General features: G+C 53.3%; 2 protein-coding genes across 7 annotated transcripts; both read left to right on the top strand.

The window, feature by feature from the left end:
- Window positions 1-2,129: 2,129 nt before the first annotated feature.
- On the top strand, window positions 2,130-11,416 carry Lgi3 (leucine rich repeat LGI family member 3). The gene is made up of 8 exons (XM_020169817.2): window positions 2,130-2,767; window positions 3,616-3,687; window positions 4,366-4,437; window positions 4,770-4,841; window positions 4,945-5,016; window positions 5,640-5,809; window positions 5,940-6,104; window positions 9,372-11,416. The coding sequence occupies exons 1-8, from the start codon at window positions 2,562-2,564 to the stop codon at window positions 10,187-10,189; spliced, it is 1,647 nt and encodes a 548-aa protein (XP_020025406.1). The 5' UTR covers window positions 2,130-2,561; the 3' UTR covers window positions 10,190-11,416.
- Window positions 11,417-13,840: 2,424 nt separating this feature from the next.
- Window positions 13,841-19,642, top strand: Reep4 (receptor accessory protein 4). Of its 6 annotated transcripts, XM_074055144.1 has the most exons (10): window positions 13,841-13,997; window positions 14,903-15,088; window positions 15,648-16,338; window positions 17,088-17,160; window positions 17,571-17,647; window positions 17,737-17,857; window positions 18,286-18,399; window positions 18,656-18,791; window positions 18,912-19,066; window positions 19,153-19,642. In XM_074055144.1, the coding sequence occupies exons 3-10, from the start codon at window positions 16,307-16,309 to the stop codon at window positions 19,216-19,218; spliced, it is 774 nt and encodes a 257-aa protein (XP_073911245.1). In that variant the 5' UTR covers window positions 13,841-13,997; window positions 14,903-15,088; window positions 15,648-16,306; the 3' UTR covers window positions 19,219-19,642. The 6 variants fall into 6 exon arrangements, with proteins under 6 accessions (XP_073911245.1, XP_073911244.1, XP_020025407.2 ...); XM_074055143.1 differs by having other exon boundaries at window positions 14,903-16,338; XM_020169818.2 differs by lacking the exon at window positions 14,903-15,088 and having other exon boundaries at window positions 13,844-13,997.
- Window positions 19,643-19,851: the final 209 nt, after the last annotated feature.

The following is a 19,851-nucleotide window of genomic DNA, read 5'->3' as shown; positions in this document are numbered from 1 at the left end:
GAGGCTCCAATCACAGATGTGAAAGTTCAGTCATCATCGTTATCATCACCTCACTCATCCCCCAGACTGCCTCTCACTAGCTAAGTCTAGGACCCAAGCTCCTTCCTTCATCTGTCTCTGCGTTACCCTCTTTGAGAACTGTGGGTGATAGAGAGCCCCACAGTGGTCACCCCTTCTCTATGTGCCTCTCCTTTTCCTCCTCCCAACCTCTCAGCTGCACGGGCTGGGATAAGATTCACTTGCGCATTGTGTGCTAGGCAGAGCCGTGCCAGGGACGGGTGGGGACGGTTGCCCAGCTGCCCAGGCATCCTCCCCACCCCCATCACTTCCCTTCCCTCAAGCTGGCATGAAAAGGGTAGCACAGGCAGCTGGATGGTCAGAGGCAAGTGGGTGTCACAGCACAGGGACATCCCTGGCTGGGAGAACATGGACTTAAGCTCAGAGAAGACTCCTAGGCTGGCAGATGCTGAGAACAGCTTGGGAAGCATCTTGCAGCCATGCGTCTCTTGATGTCAGTTCGCTGGACTGATGTGGACAATCATAAGACTGAGAGCCCAACACTGTCTTCTAGTCTCCCCTTCCCTGTACCTATGAGCTCTTGGGACAGTCCCTTTTCATTCTCCCAGGTCACATGGAGTAGAGCAGTAATTCTCAAGTTTTTTGGTTTAATGATCTCTCTCTCTCTCTCTCTCTCTCTCTCTCTCTGTCATTTTAAAGACAGGGTCTCACTGTGTAGCCCAGGCTGGCTTCAAACTCTTGATCCTCCTGCCCCAGCCTCCCGAGCTGGGGTTTTAGGTGTGGCCACCACTCTTGGCAGTACCTCTTTTTATTTATTTATTTATTTTTATTATTCATATGTGCATATAATGCTTGGGTCATTTCTCCCCCCTGCCCCCACCCCCTCCCTTACCACCTACTCTGTCCCCTCCCTCTCCCCGCCACCCCTCAATACCCAGCATTGGCAGTACCTCTTAATGCTCTCAAAAAGTATTGAAAACCCCAGAAAGCTTTTGTGTTGTGGGTTAAATCTATTGATATTTACCATATTGGCATTTACCAAAAATTTTCAAATATTAACATATAAATAAATATTTTAAATATTATATATATTTGTTGGTACAGAGTTTGAACTCAGGGCCTCATACTTCCTAGAAAGGCAATATACCACTGAGCCTTTCCACCAGCCCTTTCTTGTGTTGGGTATTTTTGAGATAGGGTCTGGAGAAATACTTGTCCAGACTGGTCTCAAACTACCATGATCTTCCTGATCTCTGCCTCCCAAGGAGCTAGGATTACAGGTGTAAGTCACTGGTGCCTGGCGAAGTCATACATATTTTAAAATGAAAATAACTATATATTTGTTGCAAAAAAAAACCAAAAAACAAAAAACAAAACTAAGAAGGATGCAACTATTTTACATTTTTTGCCAGTCTCTTTAATTTGGAGCTTAGTAGGAGACAATCTATGTTGCCTCTGGAAAATTCCAGGGTACTTTTGTAAGAGCACAGAAGTGAAAGGTGCAAATAGTTCCCAGAAGAAGATTCTTAATGTAGAAGAACTGCTGTGAACTTGAAATTGAACTACTGGTCGTAGGGCTATACTTCCCATATCTGTGAACGGGAGTTAATATTGATTCCCTCCAAAGGGCAAGAGGATTAACTACGCCAAGTACACAGCACATAATAGAGATACCAAGCTTGGCTCCTTTCCTCTTTCTTGAGGCCTCAGTTTCCTCCTTTGTAAAACAATGGGCTGTACTGGAACCCATCCAAGGCACTTCCCAGCTCCAACAGGCTGTGGTTGTACAATGAGAAATGTTCCAGAATTCCACAAGTTCCCACTCCAACTCCAAAGGCTACATTTCGCTTTTCAGCTGACAGACACAAAGGCACGTTCTGTTCAGCGGCCAGTGGAAAGACATGAGTACAGATAAGCACCCTTGAGTTTCCAAGCCAACCTGTATGCACACGTGTCACTTATGACATGCCTCTGTACCTATGTCCCCTCACAGTCAAGACATGCACACAAGTACACAGAGACACAGCAATCCACGTGCCCCATGCAAAGACAGGTCTACACGCAGTCATGCCGAAGACACAGATGCATACGTGCGCTCTCACACACGTGCACTCATGCACTGAGCCCCAGGGATCAGACACACAATCGGTGGTCGCAGAGAGCCTGGTAAGGCATACTGCCGCCCGGGTGCAACCCGTGCTTCCTTTGACTGCTCTCGGGTGGGCGTGGGCCTCCCCGCTCCGCCCCACGCGCGCCTCCTCCGCCGCAGTCTGCGTCCACCACCAGCCAGGGCAGCCCTAGACTGCGGTCGGTCGGTCGGTCGGTCGGGGTTCAGCGCAGCGCTCTGCAGCCGGCTGGCGGGAGCGAGCGGGGGAGGGGTCCTGCAGCCAGCGCCAGAGGGCAGGAGGAGTCCGCTGAACCTACAGTGCAGGTGCCTCGGACTGCAGCAGCTGGGAGGTGGCAGCCCAAGCGGGTGGGCACAGACTGCAGGCAGCAGCAGGGCTCAGGCCGGTTGGTGGCTGAAGGAAGAACCTGCAGGCGGCATGGCGGTGCTGCAGGCCGGGCGGGGTCCCCGGTGCTGGCTATTGGCGCTGTCCATGCTCGGTTTTTGCCTGATGCTGCAAGTCAGTGCTAAGAGGCCTCCCAAGACGCCCCCCTGCCCACCCAGCTGCTCCTGCACTAGGGACACCGCTTTCTGCGTGGACTCAAAGGCAGTACCCAGGAACCTGCCCTCAGAGGTCATCTCCCTGTGAGTGGCCACCTGGCCTTGGAGTGGGGTGGGAGACAGGGCAAGGACTGCTTTGGGTGGGTGGGAGAACCCCCATTCCCTCTCTTCAGAGTGTAGGGACCAGGAGCACTTTGAGGGATCCTCAATGCTGGGGACTCCAGGTCCCAGCCATCAGGGAGCTTTGCAGTCTTGCAGGCTCAGCAGCCATGACTGAGGAAAGCCAGAGTTCATGGCCAAGAATGAATCATCACCAGCAGCAGCCATTAGTGATAGTGTGTGCTTGCAGAGCATACAGACCTGGCAGAGGGGGAGTTTACATGAGCATGTGTGTCCCTGCCTGTGATGTTACACCAAGGACAGAAAGCAGGAGGAGGGATGGCAGCTGGGGGAGGGGTGACAAGGGAGCCTGCCCGCACGGTACCCTGGCACAGGGCAGACGCCTGCCACTGAGCCAGCTGCTTTGCACCCAGCCTGGCCAGCATCACTTGCAGCAACTGGCCCCAGGCTCCCCTTGCCTGAGGGACTAGAGAGGCTGCCAGGTTCTTGAGAACAGGATGCCAGCTCCCTCCCTCATCGCAGTGCCTGGTCCCTCAACAGTACCAGCCCATTGTGGGTGTTTGGATGATGACTGTGGTGCGGGTAATGGAGCCTTCTCTTGGCTGAGAGGGAAGGTGAGCCTGGGGCCACTGGTGCTCCCGCAGGCAGTGGGGGAGGAGAATGGCGAAGGAGGGCAGTGAGTTTGGGAGGAGAAGGGAAGGACTGATGCAGGTGGGGGCCAGGGCTGGTGAGAAGTCACCGCCCAGTGTACCTTTGTGCCCAGCAAGGGCCCTGAGCATTCCCCACAGTAATAACTGGGGTGTCCCCTGCAGGACCCTGGTGAATGCGGCCTTCTCAGAGATCCAGGATGGAGCCTTCTCCCACCTGCCATTGCTGCAGTTCTTGTATGGATGGCCTTGGGGAAGGCGGGTGGGGGCATGGCGGAAGCGGGCAAGGGAGAGTGGGTAGAGGCAGCCCAGGTTGATGAAGATTCAGGTATCCTTTTTTGCTTAGCTAGAATATACCCACGAAAGGTGGGGCAGCCGGAAGTCAGGAGTCAGGGCAACAAGTAGACTGCATGTAGAAGCCAAGAACGTGGAATCTGGGGCATGGTCTTGGCTCCTGTAGGAACCCAAGGGAATTGGGTGCAATAGCTTGGGCCAATACCAGAGAGTGGACAACAGTGGGGAGGGTCATCTTAGAAACGGATTTCTTCAAGCCAGGAACTAGGACTTAAAGAAACAGCTGGGGGCTAAAAGGCCAGCATGGCAGAGCAGCTGTCCATGAAAGACTGGAGAGGACTGGGGTGAGGATAGGGACAGAGAGGAGACACCTGTGGGGTAAGCCATATTGGCAGGAGAACTTTCCCAAGTTTTTAGGAGCAAGCAGGGAGCCTGGGAGCTTCTGGCATTGGAACAGATTCCCATGAGGTCTTGGTGCCCAGGTGGCTCAGGGGCTCACTGCTAGGGTCCAGACGTGTTCGGAGAGGACAGACAGATCTTAGGGAAGCTCTGGGGTGAGGCAGTGGGCTAGGGGCAGCAGGCACACACTTGGAAGCTCTAATTCCACCTTTGTCTCCACAGGTTACTCAACTCCAACAAGTTCACGCTGATTGGAGACAACGCCTTCACAGGGCTGTCGCACCTGCAGTACCTGTGTGTGGGAGGGAAAGGGGCAATGGGAAAGGAAAAGGGAGGCGGGAGCCCAGACCTGAGTGGGCTGAGGTGGAATGGGAAGGCTGGGGATGTAGTGGATATGGGAGCCTTGGATCATCTCACAGCAGGACCAGGCAGGGGGTCATTGCATCCACGGCCCTGCTTGTACCATCCTGCCTGACCACCTTGTGACTCCAGGCTTGATGTCATTGCACTAGATGGAAGCCTGTCTTAGACTTCTGGGCTGGGATCTGGGCTCAGATGAGGGGAGATGGCTGCGTGGGTGTCTGGGGTCCTGAGTGGCAACTGAGGCACATTCTTGTTTTCTCCAGCTTCATTGAAAACAATGACATCTGGGCACTGTCCAAGTTTACCTTCAGAGGACTCAAGTCCTTGACACACCTGTGAGTACCTGACACACAGATACACACTGGACCACAGCCCCATGTGTCCTCTGGCCTTTGGCCTCAGTCATGGTCTTCAGTGACCCTAGGATCTCTCTTGCAGCTCACTGGCCAACAATAACCTGCAGACGCTACCCAGAGATATCTTTCGGCCTCTGGACATCCTGAGTGACTTGTAAGGCCTGAGTCCTGCCTCTTCTAACAATGCCTTAGAGGGTACATCCCTGGAGGGAGGAGTGTGGGAGCCAGCATTGGGTGATCATAGGGTCTTGACAGTCTGGGAGGCTTGAGTTTGGGAGGCTCTAAGAAGGTAAGATCATATTACTTTCCAAATTGGGGTTCCTCACAAAATGCACATGAGAGATTATAGTGCTTTTCAAAAACATACTTTTTAAATGTTTGTTTGACTTGAATCTACATTAAAGTTGTATAGCATAGCCACAATCATTTATCATTATTTATACAAGAAAATAAAACTCTCCTGGATCCCAGGAGAGGTGGAGGAACAGGAATATGACATATAACTGTGTGGGTTTTCCACCGCAGAAGGCATCCAGCCCAGGAGGGGTGCCAGGCTGGCACCCCACTCATTCTGCACTCCTCTGGCTGCTCCTGTGTTGTAGGGCTGCATTTTCTCTGGCGGGGGGCGGGGGGTCTCTCTCTACTCTACACAAAGCTGCCCATGAGCAACTCGAAGCAGCCTTGGCAAGATCTACTTCTGAAAGCCTAAAGGGCAGATGGGCAGAGTAGCTAAGAGCCTGTCTCCTCTGTGCCCCCTACCCTGCCCTCATGATCCAGGGATCTACGGGGTAACTCACTCAACTGTGACTGCAAGGTGAAGTGGCTGGTGGAGTGGCTGTCTCATACCAACACCACCGTGGCTCCCATCTACTGTGCCAGCCCGCCCCGCTTTCAGGAGCACAAGGTGCAGGACCTGCCACTGCGAGAGTTTGACTGCATCACCACGGGTAGGAGGTGCCCCAGGCACTGGCTAAATGGCCCACCTAGCCCCAGCTGCTAGGTCATGGCTGCCACCCAGTGGCCAGTACCTTCTTTCCCCGTGTTGAGTTCCACTGCCCACACTTCTCATCCCTACAGATTTCGTGCTCTACCAGACTCTGTCCTTCCCAGCTGTGTCAGCTGAGCCCTTCCTATACTCCAGTGACTTGTATTTGGCTCTGGCCCAGCCAGGTGCCAGCGCCTGCACCATCCTGAAGTGGGACTATGTGGAACGGCAGCTTCGAGACTATGATAGAATCCCAGGTACTGCACCGACCTGGCTGTGCTGGCCCTGGTCTGGGAGGTAGCAGTAGGATCTGTTCAACTCCATTGAATTCCTATAGGAACAGGGAGAGAGGTAGGCATGGTGTCTGCCCATAAAGACTTTCCTGTGTTTGGGGGAGGCCGGTACATACACAGATGACATCCACAGAGTGATTGATAGGTGCTAAGAGGAAGGTATGAAGACAATGCTCTGAGCAGTCACGGAAGGCTTCCTGGGCTGGGCTGTAGCTCACTGGTGGTGCATTTACCTACCATGTGCAAGGCTCTGCATTCAATCCCTCGCACTGAAAAAAAAAAGGCTTCCTGGTGGAGGAGATACCTAAGCCTCTTGAAGAATGAGGGAGAGGGAAGAATGTGAGAAAAATATGAAGGAGGAGATAGGAGTGGCTGTTGAGTTCAGTTTTGGATATACTGAGTTTGAGCTGAGTTTTGAAAGCTAAGGGATAATTCATTAGGAGAGGAAGATAGGGGAAGTGGCGTGGGGCACTGGTGGCTCACACCTGTAATCCTAGCTACTTGGGAGGCTGAAATCAGGAAGATAGGTTTGAGGCCAGCCAGGGCAAATAGCTTATGAGACCCCCATCTCCAAAATAAGCAGAACAAAATGGACTCGAGGTGTGGCTCAAGCAGTACAGTACCTGCTTTCCAAGTGTGAAGCCCTGAGTTCAAACCCCAGTCTCACAACAACAAAAAAAGGGAGAGGGGAAGGGTGTTCTGACAGAGGGAATGGTATAAAGTCAAAAAGGTGTGCAATAACTTACTGTGTAAGTGCATGTGTGTGTACATCATAGGTAGCTTGAATTAACTGCAACATAAGATTCAGGTCAGCAGGGCTGGGGGCATAGCCCACATGGTAAAGTGCTTGACTAGCAAGTTGGAGGCCCTGAGTTCAAAAAAAAAAAATTCATTGGGTCAGGCATAGTGACTCAGAAGGAGGAGATCAGGAAAATTGAGATTCCAGGCCAGCCTGAGCAAAAAGTTAGCAAGATCCCATCTTAGGCCCTCAGGCTGAGTGCCAGTGGCTGACACCTGTAATCCTAGCTATTCAGTAGGCAGAGATCAGGAGGATCACAGTTTGAAGCCAGCTTGGGGAAATAGTTCAAGAGACCCTATTTTGAAAATACCTAACACAAATAAAAGACTGGCAGAGTGGCTTAAGTGGTGAAGCATCTGTCTAGCAAGCATGAGGACCTGAGTTTAAACTCCAGGGCCACCAAAAAAAAAAAAAAAAAAATTCCGATCTCAACAAATGAGCCAGGTATGGTGGTACATGCCTGTTATCCTAGCTACATGGAAGGTGTAGGAGGATTGCAGTCTAAGGCCAGCATGGCAAAAACTCTCATAGAGACTCTATGGAAAAAAAATAAGTGGGACTGGGGGTGGAGCTCATGGATAGAACACTTGCCTCAAATGCATGAGACCCCAGGTTTAATCCCCAGCATGAAAGAAAGAAAGAAAGGAAGGAAGGAGGGAGGCCAAAAAAAAAATAAACGGGGAGGGGGGGCGGGGGGCCTCGTGCTTGCTAGGCAGGCACTTTTATCACTGGAGGCACTCCATCAGCCCTTTTTTGTGATGAGATTTTTTGAGATAGGGTTTTGAGAACTATTTGCTTAGGAGGCCTTCTCTGCCTCCTGAGTAGCTAAGATTACAGGCATGAGCTACAGTCACCTGGCCCAATCTGCATTTTAGAAAGCATACTGTGTGGGAAAAAGCCAGGTCATGTAGGTAGACCAGTAGAGGATGCATGCCTGTCTTCAGAAAGGATGCTGGAGCTGAGACTTGGGCAGCAGCAGTGAGGATAGAGAGAGGCTTAGAAAGGAGGATTGAACTAACACAAGATCACAGGACATTTAAATCTGTTTATTAATGAACTTGAAGTCTATTAAACAAAACAAAACAAAACAAATCCTTCCCCCAAAGACAATTCCAGGCCCAAAGCATTTCCCTGGTGAAGTCTATCAAACTTTTTTTTTTTTTTTTTTTTGTGGTTCTGGGGCTTGAACTCAGGGCCTACACCTTCAGAGACTCCACCAGCCCCTTTTATGTTTGGTTTTTTCGAGATAGGGTCTTTCTAACTGTTTGCCAGGGTTGGCTTCGAACTGTGATCCTCCTGATATCTGCCTCCTGAGAAGCTAGGAATACAGGCGTGAGCCACAGGTACCCGGCTCTTTATCAAACTTTTAAGGAATAAGCAACTCATATCTTAAAGTCTTAGAAAGTAGAAGGAAGGATGGCCAGGACTGGGGCTAATAAGGAAGTGGCAAACGAAGGACAGAAGAGTATTGGGGCTGACCATGACCCCTGGGATTCTGGACTGGGTGGGCCACATGCTAAAATGGAATTCCCAGGAGGAGCCAGCGTAGCTGTGGTGTGGAGCTCAGTGTGGGCCAGGCAGAGGCTGAGGTGTTTGGGTGGGTATGCAGCAAAAGTCTGTGGGGCAGAGCTGAAGCTGGGGGACAGACCAAGGCAGTGACTGCTGGAGACTGAGGCACTGCATGCAATTCCCCAGGGGAAAGGTAGGGTCATGGTGAAGAGGACAGTGAGCAAGGCAGGGCTTTCCCACATGCCAGGTAAGCCGTGTGTGGCCTCCTGTGCTTTGTGGGTGAGGAGGGTTTAGGTAGATCTGGCTATGAGCACAGGCACGCTGGCCATACATCCTTGTACATCAAAATCCTTCCAAAAATGAGAACCCTGAGGAGCACAGCAATCTGAACATCAAACATGTCCTTTTAGTATGTCTAGGATTTCTCCTTTGTCACCTATGTCATTCTTTCCTGGCTGACCACTTGCCAGTGGCATGGCTGTGGTCAAGTCACTGTCTCTCTCTGAATCTCAGCTTCTCTCTACGTGAAATGGGCAAAATCATAGGGTCGTTTTCTGCATAACTAATGGAGCAAATAAATGCTTACACTTAGCACAGTCACTACACACAATAAAAATCCAATGCCCAACATTATGGTTAAACCATCAGTCAGTATCTAGGGATACCTGTTTTATGTTCAATGTCAACTTGTATTTGAACCCTGGAGGCAAGGATGCTACTAAAACTGATGGTTGGATGTGAGACTATTGGAAATTAGGGAGCCATGAGTGCTGGGTGGATGGATTTCAGAGGGAGCGGATACTGTAGTAGAGAGTTGGGTCCTGGCCCATGGTAGGGGGGACAGTCTCCTCCCATGGGTGGGGTGGGATGGGATCTGCAGGCCTATCTGACACTGCCTGACCCTGTCCGTTTCTGTCTGGCAGCCCCCTCTGCCGTGCACTGCAAGCCGATGGTGGTGGACAGCCAGCTGTATGTGGTAGTGGCCCAGCTGTTTGGTGGCTCTTACATTTACCACTGGGATCCCAACACCACGCGCTTCACCAAGCTACAGGACATAGACCCGCAGCGCGTGCGCAAGCCCAATGACCTGGAGGCCTTCCGCATCGATGGCGACTGGTACTTTGCTGTGGCCGACAGCTCCAAGGCAGGCGCCACCAGCCTCTACCGCTGGCACCAGAATGGCTTCTACTCCCACCAGGCCCTGCATGCCTGGCACCGTGACACTGACCTTGAGTTTGTGGATGGCGAGGGCAAGCCACGGCTGATTGTGTCTAGTAGTTCTCAGGCTCCTGTCATCTATCAGTGGAGTCGTACCCAGAAGCAGTTTGTGCCCCAGGGAGAGGTGACTCAAGTGCCTGATGCCCAGGCTGTGAAACACTTTCGTGCTGGCCGAGACAGCTACCTGTGCCTCAGCCGTTACATAGGTGACTCCAAGATCCTGCGCTGGGAAGGCACCCGTTTCTCCGAAGTGCAGGCCCTGCCCTCCCGGGGCTCACTGGCCCTGCAGCCCTTCCTGGTGGGTGGCCGCCGCTACCTGGCGCTGGGCAGCGACTTCTCCTTCACTCAGATTTACCAGTGGGACGAGGGTCGACAGAAGTTTGTACGGTTCCAGGAGCTGGCAGTGCAGGCCCCTCGGGCCTTTTGCTACATGCTTGCTGGGGACGCCCAGCTGCTTCTGGCCCCCAGCTTCAAGGGACAAACACTTGTATACAGACACATAGTGGTGGATCTCAGTGCCTAAGATGGGTGCCGAGGCCTCAGGGTTCCTCAGAGTGGCACTAGAGGTTGGAAGGCCTCTATGTACAGCACGTGTGCCCCTGTGAAGTCATATGTGGTCAACCTGTATATACACAGGCACCCAGTGCCCAGACTCTTCTGTATGTGTATACCTGTCACCTCCCCATCCACAGGTCTCCTCAGCTCTGCTCCCTCACTCCTGCATATGAGTGGTGGGTGAAGGGAGGGGACAGGTCACACCCTCCTGTACTCTGCTTAGCCCCACCTTCTGGCCTTTCTTATGGGCACTGCAGGTGTAGTTCATCTCCACAGTTACACAGACTCAGCAGTCACACTTGCAGGTGGGCCCACCCATGCTTTGCCCCCTCTGCATGCACAGTAGGACAGTGGACACACTCAGTTTCATGATCACACATACCTGTCCGCACTCCCATTTCCCTATAAATATGTCCAGAACGTGTGTGCACACCTGCAGACTTGGCGCTGCCCAAAGGGGCTGCCCTCTATCATTCCCTTGCTGTTCTTCTTGGAGGGGTCCACAGTTCCCTTCCTCCTCTGCTCACCTCAGGCGGGCCTCCCAGTAGCTGAGAAGGACAGAAACGGTGATGAGCCTGTGAGCATCGGTGTAGCCTCCTCCCCCTGAAGCAATAACAGTAGCAGCAGCCACAGCAGCCCCTGGGCTCTTTCTAGTGTACTCTTTCTAGTGTCTTTTCACTGGAGTTTCCTTCTGTCACCCTGACTCTCACTGGGACAAGAGAGTACCCAGATGAAAGCCTTTCTCTCTTCCTTTCTGTCTGTAGCTGTTGCTTCCTCAGGCTTGGGCCATCCCCTGGTTCACTCCATCTTTGAGATGTGGACCCCGAGCTGGACTTACTCCTTGGGCAGGTACAAGAGCTGGCCCTGCCAGGGATCCTGCAAGCACCCAAGCCACCTGTGTGGATGCCTGGTTTTGAGCACATGGGGAGCTAGTGCCCCTCCACTCCACAGAGACACCCCCAGGAGCACTGCATTTTAGTGGAGGCTGAGCTCAGTCAGGTACCCGCAGAGGTCCCTGACTGGGAGCCGGGCTTCTGCTGCCCTCTGCCGTCAGTCACTGGGAACAGCAACTCAGAGAGGCTAAATGGCGAAGGCCAGGGAGTGCCAGATTGAGAGGATTCCTTGTGGCAAAATGCCTGGGGACAGTTGGGGGCAATGCTAGATTCACCTGCTTCAAATAAAAAGTCCCACTCCATTGTCAGCTGCCTGGTGTCATCAAGGTGTTTGATAAGGACAAAGCCATGGCTGTGCCATCTGTCCTTGCTGCACATGGAGGCCACACCAGCTTCCAGACCCTCTTCCTTCTGCTCCCTTCTCTTAGAGGAGTGGGCATCCCAAAAGGTCAACTTGTGCTGGGGTCAGAAGTTTATGATGATGACACTTAGAGCTGGACTAGCGTGACAAGTCTCCACCTGGGGTTGACTCACAGCCCAATGTTCCTTCCTGGAGATTACAGACTTTGGACCCACTGAGACCAATCTGTCACTTGATCAGGCTGACTCTGACATGGCAAAGACACTCTCACCAAGCCCATTCTCTCTCCAGGCTCCTCTGCTGGGCAAGTGTCCATCACTGCTGCTACAATTTACCTAGGGGAGACATGCTGAGTCCTGGTCAACATTTTTTTTTTTTGGTGGTGGTGGTATTGGGGTTTGAACTCAGGGCCTCATGCTTGCTAGGCAAGTGCTCTACCACTTGAGCCAGTCCACCAGCCCTTTCTATATGGGGTATTTTTGCTGGCCTTGAACTGCCATTCTCCTGATCTCAGCCTCCCACGAAGCTAGAATGACAGGTGTGAGCCACTGGTGTGGGTCTAGCCAACATCTCGGTCCTTCTTCTCTCCATATTTAATCAGCCACCAAGTCTCTGGTTCCAGAGGTTTTCCAAATGAAAACTGTTTTTGTTTTTTTTTTTCTTTTCCTTACAACCCTTGTCCAAATCCACCCTTGTTGGTATTATCTCAGGTTCTTCACACACCTCCCTGCCAACCCGCTTCTCACATTCTTCTGGTCCAACCTTCCTGAAACATCCTTTCCATCATGTCATCTTTGACCCAAAACTTGCCTTGGCTCCCTACTTTTTCTGGCAATAAGCCCATGGCCTTCTGCCCCTGACATCAAGGTCCTGGAGACCTGGTGCTGCCTGATGCACCCAAGACCCTGCAGACAGTCAGGGTTTCCTCCCCCATGCCTGAGAATAGAGTAGAGAGCTCAGGACAAAAGGGGAGAAGAGAGGCATTAGATGGGAGACTAGGCCAGAAATAATGCCAAAGGTCATCAGGAAGGGTGAGAGTGTCAGGGAGAGCACACAGCACTGTGTGGCAAAGTGTGGGTGTTGAACTGTGGGACCTTTCTTCTCCTTGTCACCCTTCCCCATCCATGGAGAAGCCTTTTGCCACCTCATGTGGTCAGTGATGGGGTAAGGGACAGGAGATAGAAGTGGGACAAATGACAAATTGTGATCCTGAATAGGCCCTTTCCCTTTTCTTGATCCTTACTTGTTCTCCAAAGCCCCTTTCAGCTCCCCTGTGTACACATACGTCACCTGTGTGTCACATGTCAGCCCTCCTCTGATCTGTCCTTCAGGGAGCACTTGTGGGCATGGGGGATGGGGTAGGGGATGGAGACAAGGTCTGAGAGCTCACAGAGAGCAGGGGAACCCATGTGGTGTGTGTAGCAGAACACATTCTGGGCTTTGCATTCTGGACCGTGCACACGTGAATGTGGGTTCGGTCCCTTTGCTTGGCATGAGACTTCAAGCAAGTCAGCTGTTCCCTGAGCCTCAACTTCTTCTGCAAAGTAGATAAAAAACCTATTGTTTGGCATCCTGATTGGGCCAGTTTAGTAACTGAGAGAATTCAGCCATGTTACATTGCCTATGGTGTCTCAGTCTCCTCATCCATAAGGTGGGTATAATCATGACTCCTACCCGACAGACTCATCTCTCAGGAGACTTAAATGCATTAAATATATACATTAATGCATGTAAGGCCCTTTGAAGACATAATTATGATCTGTGTTAGTCTGCAGGAATGTTTGAGATACAGAGGTGGCTCAGAGAAGGGTATGTTTGGGAAAGAAGGGTGATCTTTAGGGACAGCTGCTCTGAGGACAAGGTTCTCGTGCATCTGCAATCTCCAAGCCCCTGCACCTCACCTGAGGCCTCAGATGCCCAGCCACCCCACTCCTGGTCACACCTCACAATGGGTGACAAAGCACTCTCCTGTGTTCTGTGCTAAGCAGGTACCCTCGAACCTTCCCACCCTGGGAATGCCTGTATTGCTTTTTCAAATGGAAAATGAGCCCTTATACTGCAACCCAGCAGGTTGCCAGGGCAAGCGGGTTGCCAGTTTCCCTTATGTCTTAGCATTCTGTTGCCCAGCGAAAAGGTAAACATCCACTCCCTCCAGAGTGGAGCTCTTCCAAGGGTGGGAGACAGTCTCTCCCTTGGCCCAGATGCCCAGCTTTCTGTTCCATGGCTGCTTGGTCACCTGCCCTGGGGTTCATCCATGTGTCCAGAGAGCTGCTTAGCAACCCAGTGTAACTGGGTGACTGTGTCAACAGTTCAGGACCAAAGGTCACAAGAGCCAGAATGCACTCACTCTGCCAAAGTCAAGGAGAGTGACATTTCTCTGCTGCCAGCCTCACAGCCCTCCAGGGGAGCCCTGCCTTCCTGATCTTCAGATTTCTCAGGCGCCTCCATGTGAGATTGTCCCAGCTGGGCCTGCTTAGAGTGGATGTAGGAGAGCTCTTCCGAGTGAATGGGGACAGAGGAAGGTAATATTTATCTATCTGTATCCTATCTCTATTGATGTAGATCTAGATAGATATGTAATATTTTGAGACTGTTTCTCACTATGTAGCCCAGGCTGGCCTCAAACTTGAGATCCTCAGCCTTCCTCGTGCCAGGATTACAGATGTCCTCCACGATACCTGACCCAAGGAGAGGCTTCTGAGGCTGCTGTGAGGCACAGGGTTCCAGAAGGCAGCCAGTGGGTTGAACATACCAAAGGACTCAGGCTCACATGTGTTGCCCAAGTATTGGTGTCTCTTCCTTCTTCCCTACTTCCTCAGCTGGTCTCATTCAGTCAGTCACATCCTTCCTCCCTCAAGGATACCCATGACACAGAACAATGGCTGTATTTCCAGATGAATGGTAGCCGAGACTTTCTCAATGGGATCCTCAGTATTTCTTGCTCCTCCAAAACAGAGTGGAGCTGGGGATGTGTGGCCAGGAGAGGCGAGGGAGACATGGGGCCTCTGGGGAGTTTCTCCTGTGGGCCAGTTTCACTGCTGGCTCCCACACCCAGCAATACCAATAAAATTGATGATAATAATTAAGACCATATAATTAGCATGTGTTTGTTTATCCCCAAGAAGCCTCCTTTCCCTGGCTCCCATCATTAACTATTCCATCTTTCTCATAGTGGTGGGTGTTAACTGGGGCTCTAATAAAAAGCAGTAACTACTTGTGCTTCTGCCCCGTGGCCCCAGGGCAGCTCTGCTCTCACCTGCACCTCAGCACAGCACAGGGGGACACTGTTCTTCCCATTTCCAAAGACAGCAACTGAGGCAGGAAGCAGCTGTCACAAAGAACCGCTGTCACGAAGAATGCAACTGCATGGGTGTAGCTCTAGAGGCCGAAGCGTGCCTTCTTTTCAGAGCCTCTCCTCTTCTTCCAGGGGAACCTCTTCAGTTCCATGTCTTCCTCCCAGAACCATCTGTAGCTGCCAGCTGTCGTTTCCTCACAACACTGCCCATGCCACACATTTTTAGCCATCAGCCAGCAATAAATTCTACCAGGTGACACTGGACTTGTTCCTTCACTGAACATATTTCTTAAATGCTAAAAAGCCTATTTGCAAAAGGTAAGAGCCTGAGCACAAAAACACAGTAGAAAATGGCACTCATTGATACTATGAATTTCCCAGGAATACTCAGAGGAACAGGTGGAATTTCTAGTGAAGCTGGGAGCTCCACCCAGAATCTCTCAGTAGTCAGGTCAGGCTGCTCAGGTACGTAGGTCCTGGAAAGATGCACCAGAGAGAAGTGGATCCCTGAAGCCTACTGGGGCGCGGGGGGTGGGGGGGTTTGACTCCTTCAGGTTCCCTGCCCCACTCCTTCCTCTTTTTTCTCTTGGTCAAAGGACCTATTTGAGGTGCTTTACTGACCTCTGTGCTCTACGACCCAGTGGTGTAAGACTGGGACTTGCTTCCGGCCAGCCAAGCCTGCTTCCAGTTTATGCCTGGACCTCAGGGGTGGACACCACACATTTCATGCCCCGCACCATTTTACAGACGGGAGGTGGGGGGCGGTGGAGAGAAAGGAATGAGGCGACAGGAAAGGACATTGGGAGATACCAATGGACAGCTGCGAGAACTCTGGAATCAGGATTTTCTTCGCCTCTCTGTCCCCTTTTCTGTACAGGCTTTCCACCTCCTAATCTTTCCGACCTGGAAGGCTATTCAACCTATGGCCCCACCCGCGACTCCCGAGGCACATCGCCCCTTTAAGGGGCCGGCCTTTCGCCTCCCTGACCTCGCCCCGCCCCTCCGGGGCCGCGCTGCGCCTGCGCCACGCGCCGGAGCTCTGGGGTTGGGCAGGATCTGGTTCCGTGCAACTTTCAAGTGAGTTACAAACTCCGCCCCGGAGCCCGGTGCCGGTGGCCCATCACAGTTGGACAGCTCCGACCCGCAAGAGTGAAGGCCGAGACCTTCCACCCCAGCCAGGGACCGCAGCGGCAGCCGGCGACGGCCGAACGCCTGGTTCTCCGCGGCGGGAAGTGCGGGTCCGAGCCCCAACTGCCCGGCCGCGCGGGCCGGAGGAGCGCGCCCGCCCGCCGCTTGCCCGCACCGCTCCCAAGTCGGTTTCCTCCCTGCCAGGCGGCCTCCCCCAGTCCGCCGTTCTCCGGGGACCTCCTGGGGGGACTCCAGGCTCCCCGACCTGCGGGGTCGGAGTTGGGGCGGCGGGCTCCGCCTTTGCCAAGGGACAGGGGACCTCCGCTAAGGCTCCCTCACTGGGCCCCTGCGTGAACGTCCCTCCAGGCGTCTTCTTGGGGTTCTCCCCTCGTCCCCAAGGCTATTACGATGGTGTCCTGGATGATCTGTCGCCTGGTGGTGTGAGTATGGCCACTTTAAGACTCTGTCTACCCCCGGGTGCCATTCTGCCCCCAGGATAGAAGCTGGGAACGGCTGTTGGGGAAGGGAACTTTCTGAGCTTCGTCACACCTCCCCCAACAGTCATGCAAGGGTTAACGGCCCCGGGGGCCCGCCCGGGCACCATGTGCTTGCTCCTTCTCCCCAGTTCCTTTCCTTGACTGATGGCGACCCTTCCCACATGCACACACATGTTCTGCAGACAGATGTGCCAGGCCAAGTGCCACAGGCAGCCCACTGCCGGGGCAAACACAGGTGATAGGTACATTGTGGGTGGAGAACCCAGGTGTCTTGTTTCCCATCTGAGCAGTCACATGACTCACCACCCTGGGCTCAGCCTCCTCTTTCAGTCCTACCCCTCTCCTTTGAGTATTCCAGCACCTTCAATGCCAGGTGGCCCTGGTGCTTGATTGCATGAGCGGGAGGGGTCAGTCTGGTGCTCTCACTTACCTTATCAGTGGCTGTGTTCTCCCTCCCTCCATCATGTACCCATGGACCACTGGTGCAGGCCTCGGCAGGCTTGGGATGTTTGTAAACAACAGGGTGGGGAGGTGGCCTCCAGGGCACTGACTCAGGCACCTCAGGTTGTGCAAGCCAAGCGGGAAAAACAGGGCAGGCACTGCCACCTCGCACCCCAGTGGGGGAGGTGGCCACTTGGCAGGAGAGAGCAGAGTACAGTTGTTCCTCACCTCCTCCATGGCTGTTCTTTTAGGTTGGTGTTTGGGATGCTGTATCCAGCTTATGCTTCGTACAAGGCTGTGAAAACCAAGAACATTCGTGAATATGTGAGTGCAAGGGGGAGGGCAGGAGGGCTTGGCTGATGGGGGAAGCTGTGACAGCCTTGAGGGGCCTGGGAGGTGGTGTGGTAGGACTTGGTGAGGTGGGGAAGACCTTCCCTCCTCTAGGGGCTTGATAGTGTGGCATATCCTGAGTGGAGTGATGAAGGCGAGAACAGGCCCTGTTCACGGGAGTGTGGATGGAGGACAGGCCATTGGTGCACCTATGGAGGATCCTGTGGGCGAAGCATGCCAGGGTGGGCACAGGAACAAACGGCAGTTTCTTGGAGGCTCCTGTCTAGCCAGGCATGGGGGAATGCAGCAAGACAGGTTCTCTGGAATCTCTGGGCTGGGCCCACTGGAGCTGGGTGTTGGCATTGCAGCCTCCCTAGCTGACCTCTATGCTCTCTGCCCCACAGGTCCGGTGGATGATGTACTGGATCATTTTTGCAATCTTCATGGCAGCAGAGACTTTCACAGATGTCTTTATCTCCTGGTCTGGGCACAGGGGTTGGTGGGCTGTGGGGTAGGGGTGGCCCCCTCCACTTGGCTCCTGACTCACCTTGCCCCCTTATGCTCTGACAGGTTCCCTTTTTACTATGAGATCAAGATGGCCTTTGTGCTGTGGCTGCTCTCACCCTATACCAAGGGGGCCAGCCTGCTTTACCGGAAGTTTGTCCACCCATCCCTGTCCCGACATGAGAAGGTAACCCCAGAGACAGGTGGAAACGGAGGTGTAGAGGTGGGTGGGAGGGAGGGAGCCCTCACTGCAGGTCAGGATACTTGGGCTCTAATTCCAGGCCTGCTGCTGTTTAGCTATGGGACCTTTCCAGGGCCTGACCTTCCTTGTCTGCTGGGATGATTAGACAGGAGTTCATGGGAATGACCTGGTAGCTATGTGAAGTGCCAGCTGGAAGCTGGTTTGGTGATGGAGGAGTGGAATATGGCCATTTATCATTGAGGAGTGGGTGGGAAGCCCTGCTTTTAATGCGTGTTCTGAGCTTGTATCTGTGGCTGCTTGGCACTAGGTGGGAGTAAGGCAGGAGGTATGAAAACCTGTGTCTTTGCAGGGTCTGCAGAGAGGGAGTTCTGGCTCTGGATATGGGCCTGAGCTCTCCTCTCCTGTGTCCACAGGAGATCGACACATACATTGTGCAGGCCAAAGAGCGAAGCTACGAGACGGTGCTCAGCTTTGGGAAGCGGGGTCTCAACATTGCCGCCTCAGCTGCTGTGCAGGCTGCCACCAAGGTGCTCTGGGCCCCAGCCCTCAGCAGCCCTGCCCCACCTCCCATGTGTTTGGGGCCTGTCCAGCTTTTCAGGGAGCCGAGAGTTGGTGGTTAGGGATAGGGTGCTGGGCAGAAGGTGATTGAGTGGCTTTTAGTTCTAAGTCTTGTGCCCAGTGATTAGTTGCAGGCTGGTCTTGGGCTTCCCTGGCCTGCTTCCTGCTGAAGCCACTTCCCTCAGGGTCCTCCACCATGTGATGCAGCCTTCCTCTCCCTCACAGAGTCAGGGTGCACTGGCTGGCAGACTGCGGAGCTTCTCCATGCAGGACCTGCGCTCCATCCCTGACACCCCTGCTCCCAACTACCAAGATCCTCTCTACCTGGAGGACCAAGTACCACGCAGGAGGCCGCCCATTGGTGAGTGGCAGAGGGACCCAGAGCCATCCTGAGAGGCTCAGCCTCCCCCAGGGCTGGAGGAAGGCCTGGCTTGGCTTTATGTAATGTCCACTTTTGCCTCCCTTGGTTTCTCCTCCACAGGATACCGGGCAGGAGGCTTGCAGGACAGTGACACAGAGGATGGATGTTGGTCAGATACTGAGGCAACCCCCCAGCCACCTGCCCGGCCCCGAGAGAAGCCTCTGAGTCGCAGCCAGAGCCTACGGGTGGTCAAGAGGAAGCCACCAGTGCGAGAGGTCAGTGGCAAGGACAGTGTGAGGGAGGCAGGCTGTGCCCATGCCCCTGAGTGCACCACTCATGCTGATCCTACCTCTCTCCCCAGGGCACCTCTCGCTCCCTGAAGGTTCGGACTCGGAAAAAGATGGTGCCTTCAGACATGGACAGCTAGGGTCTGCAGAGTAGGCTGCCTTACCTCATGCCTGCAGGGCACCACGGACTGTCTCCAGGGGACTTTGGCTACACATCTGGCCTGCCTGCATCATTGGTCTGGATTCCACCCCTCCTGGCTCCTGTAATTGCTTGAGGACCAGGGCAGATGCTGTGGGGCCTATGCAGGGATGCACCCACAATGCACCAGAGCAGACTAGTTCCAGGGCCCTATTGCCTTCCTCAGCCCTTTGCCCTCCCAGGTGTAGGACCAGAGGTCCTGAACTCCTGCAGATGAAACCAAAGTCCACTTAGCTGTGATCATTCCCTCCTTTTAAGTACTTGATAGCCTTTTCCAAGGCCTGGTGTGTGTGTTCTGGCTGTGTCTTATATTGGTGAATGTCGTCAGGCTTGTGAATGTTTTGATAAATAAATATATAAAGGTGTTCCACTTCTCCTGGTTTGTTTCCCCACTCCATACGTTGCACACTGTGAATGAACTGTAGGCCCACTGTAGGCCATGCCTGGCCACAGCTTGGATGAGAGGACACAGACTTCTAGAGTAGTCCAGTGCTCAGGAAGAGATGGCCACTAACAAGTGCTGTCATGGATGAGCTCTTGAGGAGCCCCGAGGATGCGATGGATAGTAGGGGGG

Source organism: Castor canadensis, chromosome 14 (genome assembly GCF_047511655.1).
Source record: "Castor canadensis chromosome 14, mCasCan1.hap1v2, whole genome shotgun sequence".
Taxonomy (NCBI): domain Eukaryota; kingdom Metazoa; phylum Chordata; class Mammalia; order Rodentia; family Castoridae; genus Castor; species Castor canadensis.
This window is presented reverse-complemented; position numbering and strand designations above follow the sequence as displayed.

Coding starts and splice junctions, on each gene's coding strand:
- Lgi3 (XM_020169817.2), top strand. CDS start 2,562: ATGGCGGTGCTGCAGGCCGGGCGGGGTCCCCGGTGCTGGCTATTGGCG. Junction 4,842..4,944: donor CTCAAGTCCTTGACACACCT/GTGAGTACCTGA, acceptor TCTCTCTTGCAG/CTCACTGGCCAACAATAACC. Junction 5,810..5,939: donor GTTTGACTGCATCACCACGG/GTAGGAGGTGCC, acceptor TCATCCCTACAG/ATTTCGTGCTCTACCAGACT.
- Reep4 (XM_074055142.1), top strand. CDS start 16,867: ATGGACCACTGGTGCAGGCCTCGGCAGGCTTGGGATGTTTGTAAACAA. Junction 18,792..18,911: donor ACGCAGGAGGCCGCCCATTG/GTGAGTGGCAGA, acceptor TCTCCTCCACAG/GATACCGGGCAGGAGGCTTG. Junction 19,067..19,152: donor GGAAGCCACCAGTGCGAGAG/GTCAGTGGCAAG, acceptor CTCTCTCCCCAG/GGCACCTCTCGCTCCCTGAA.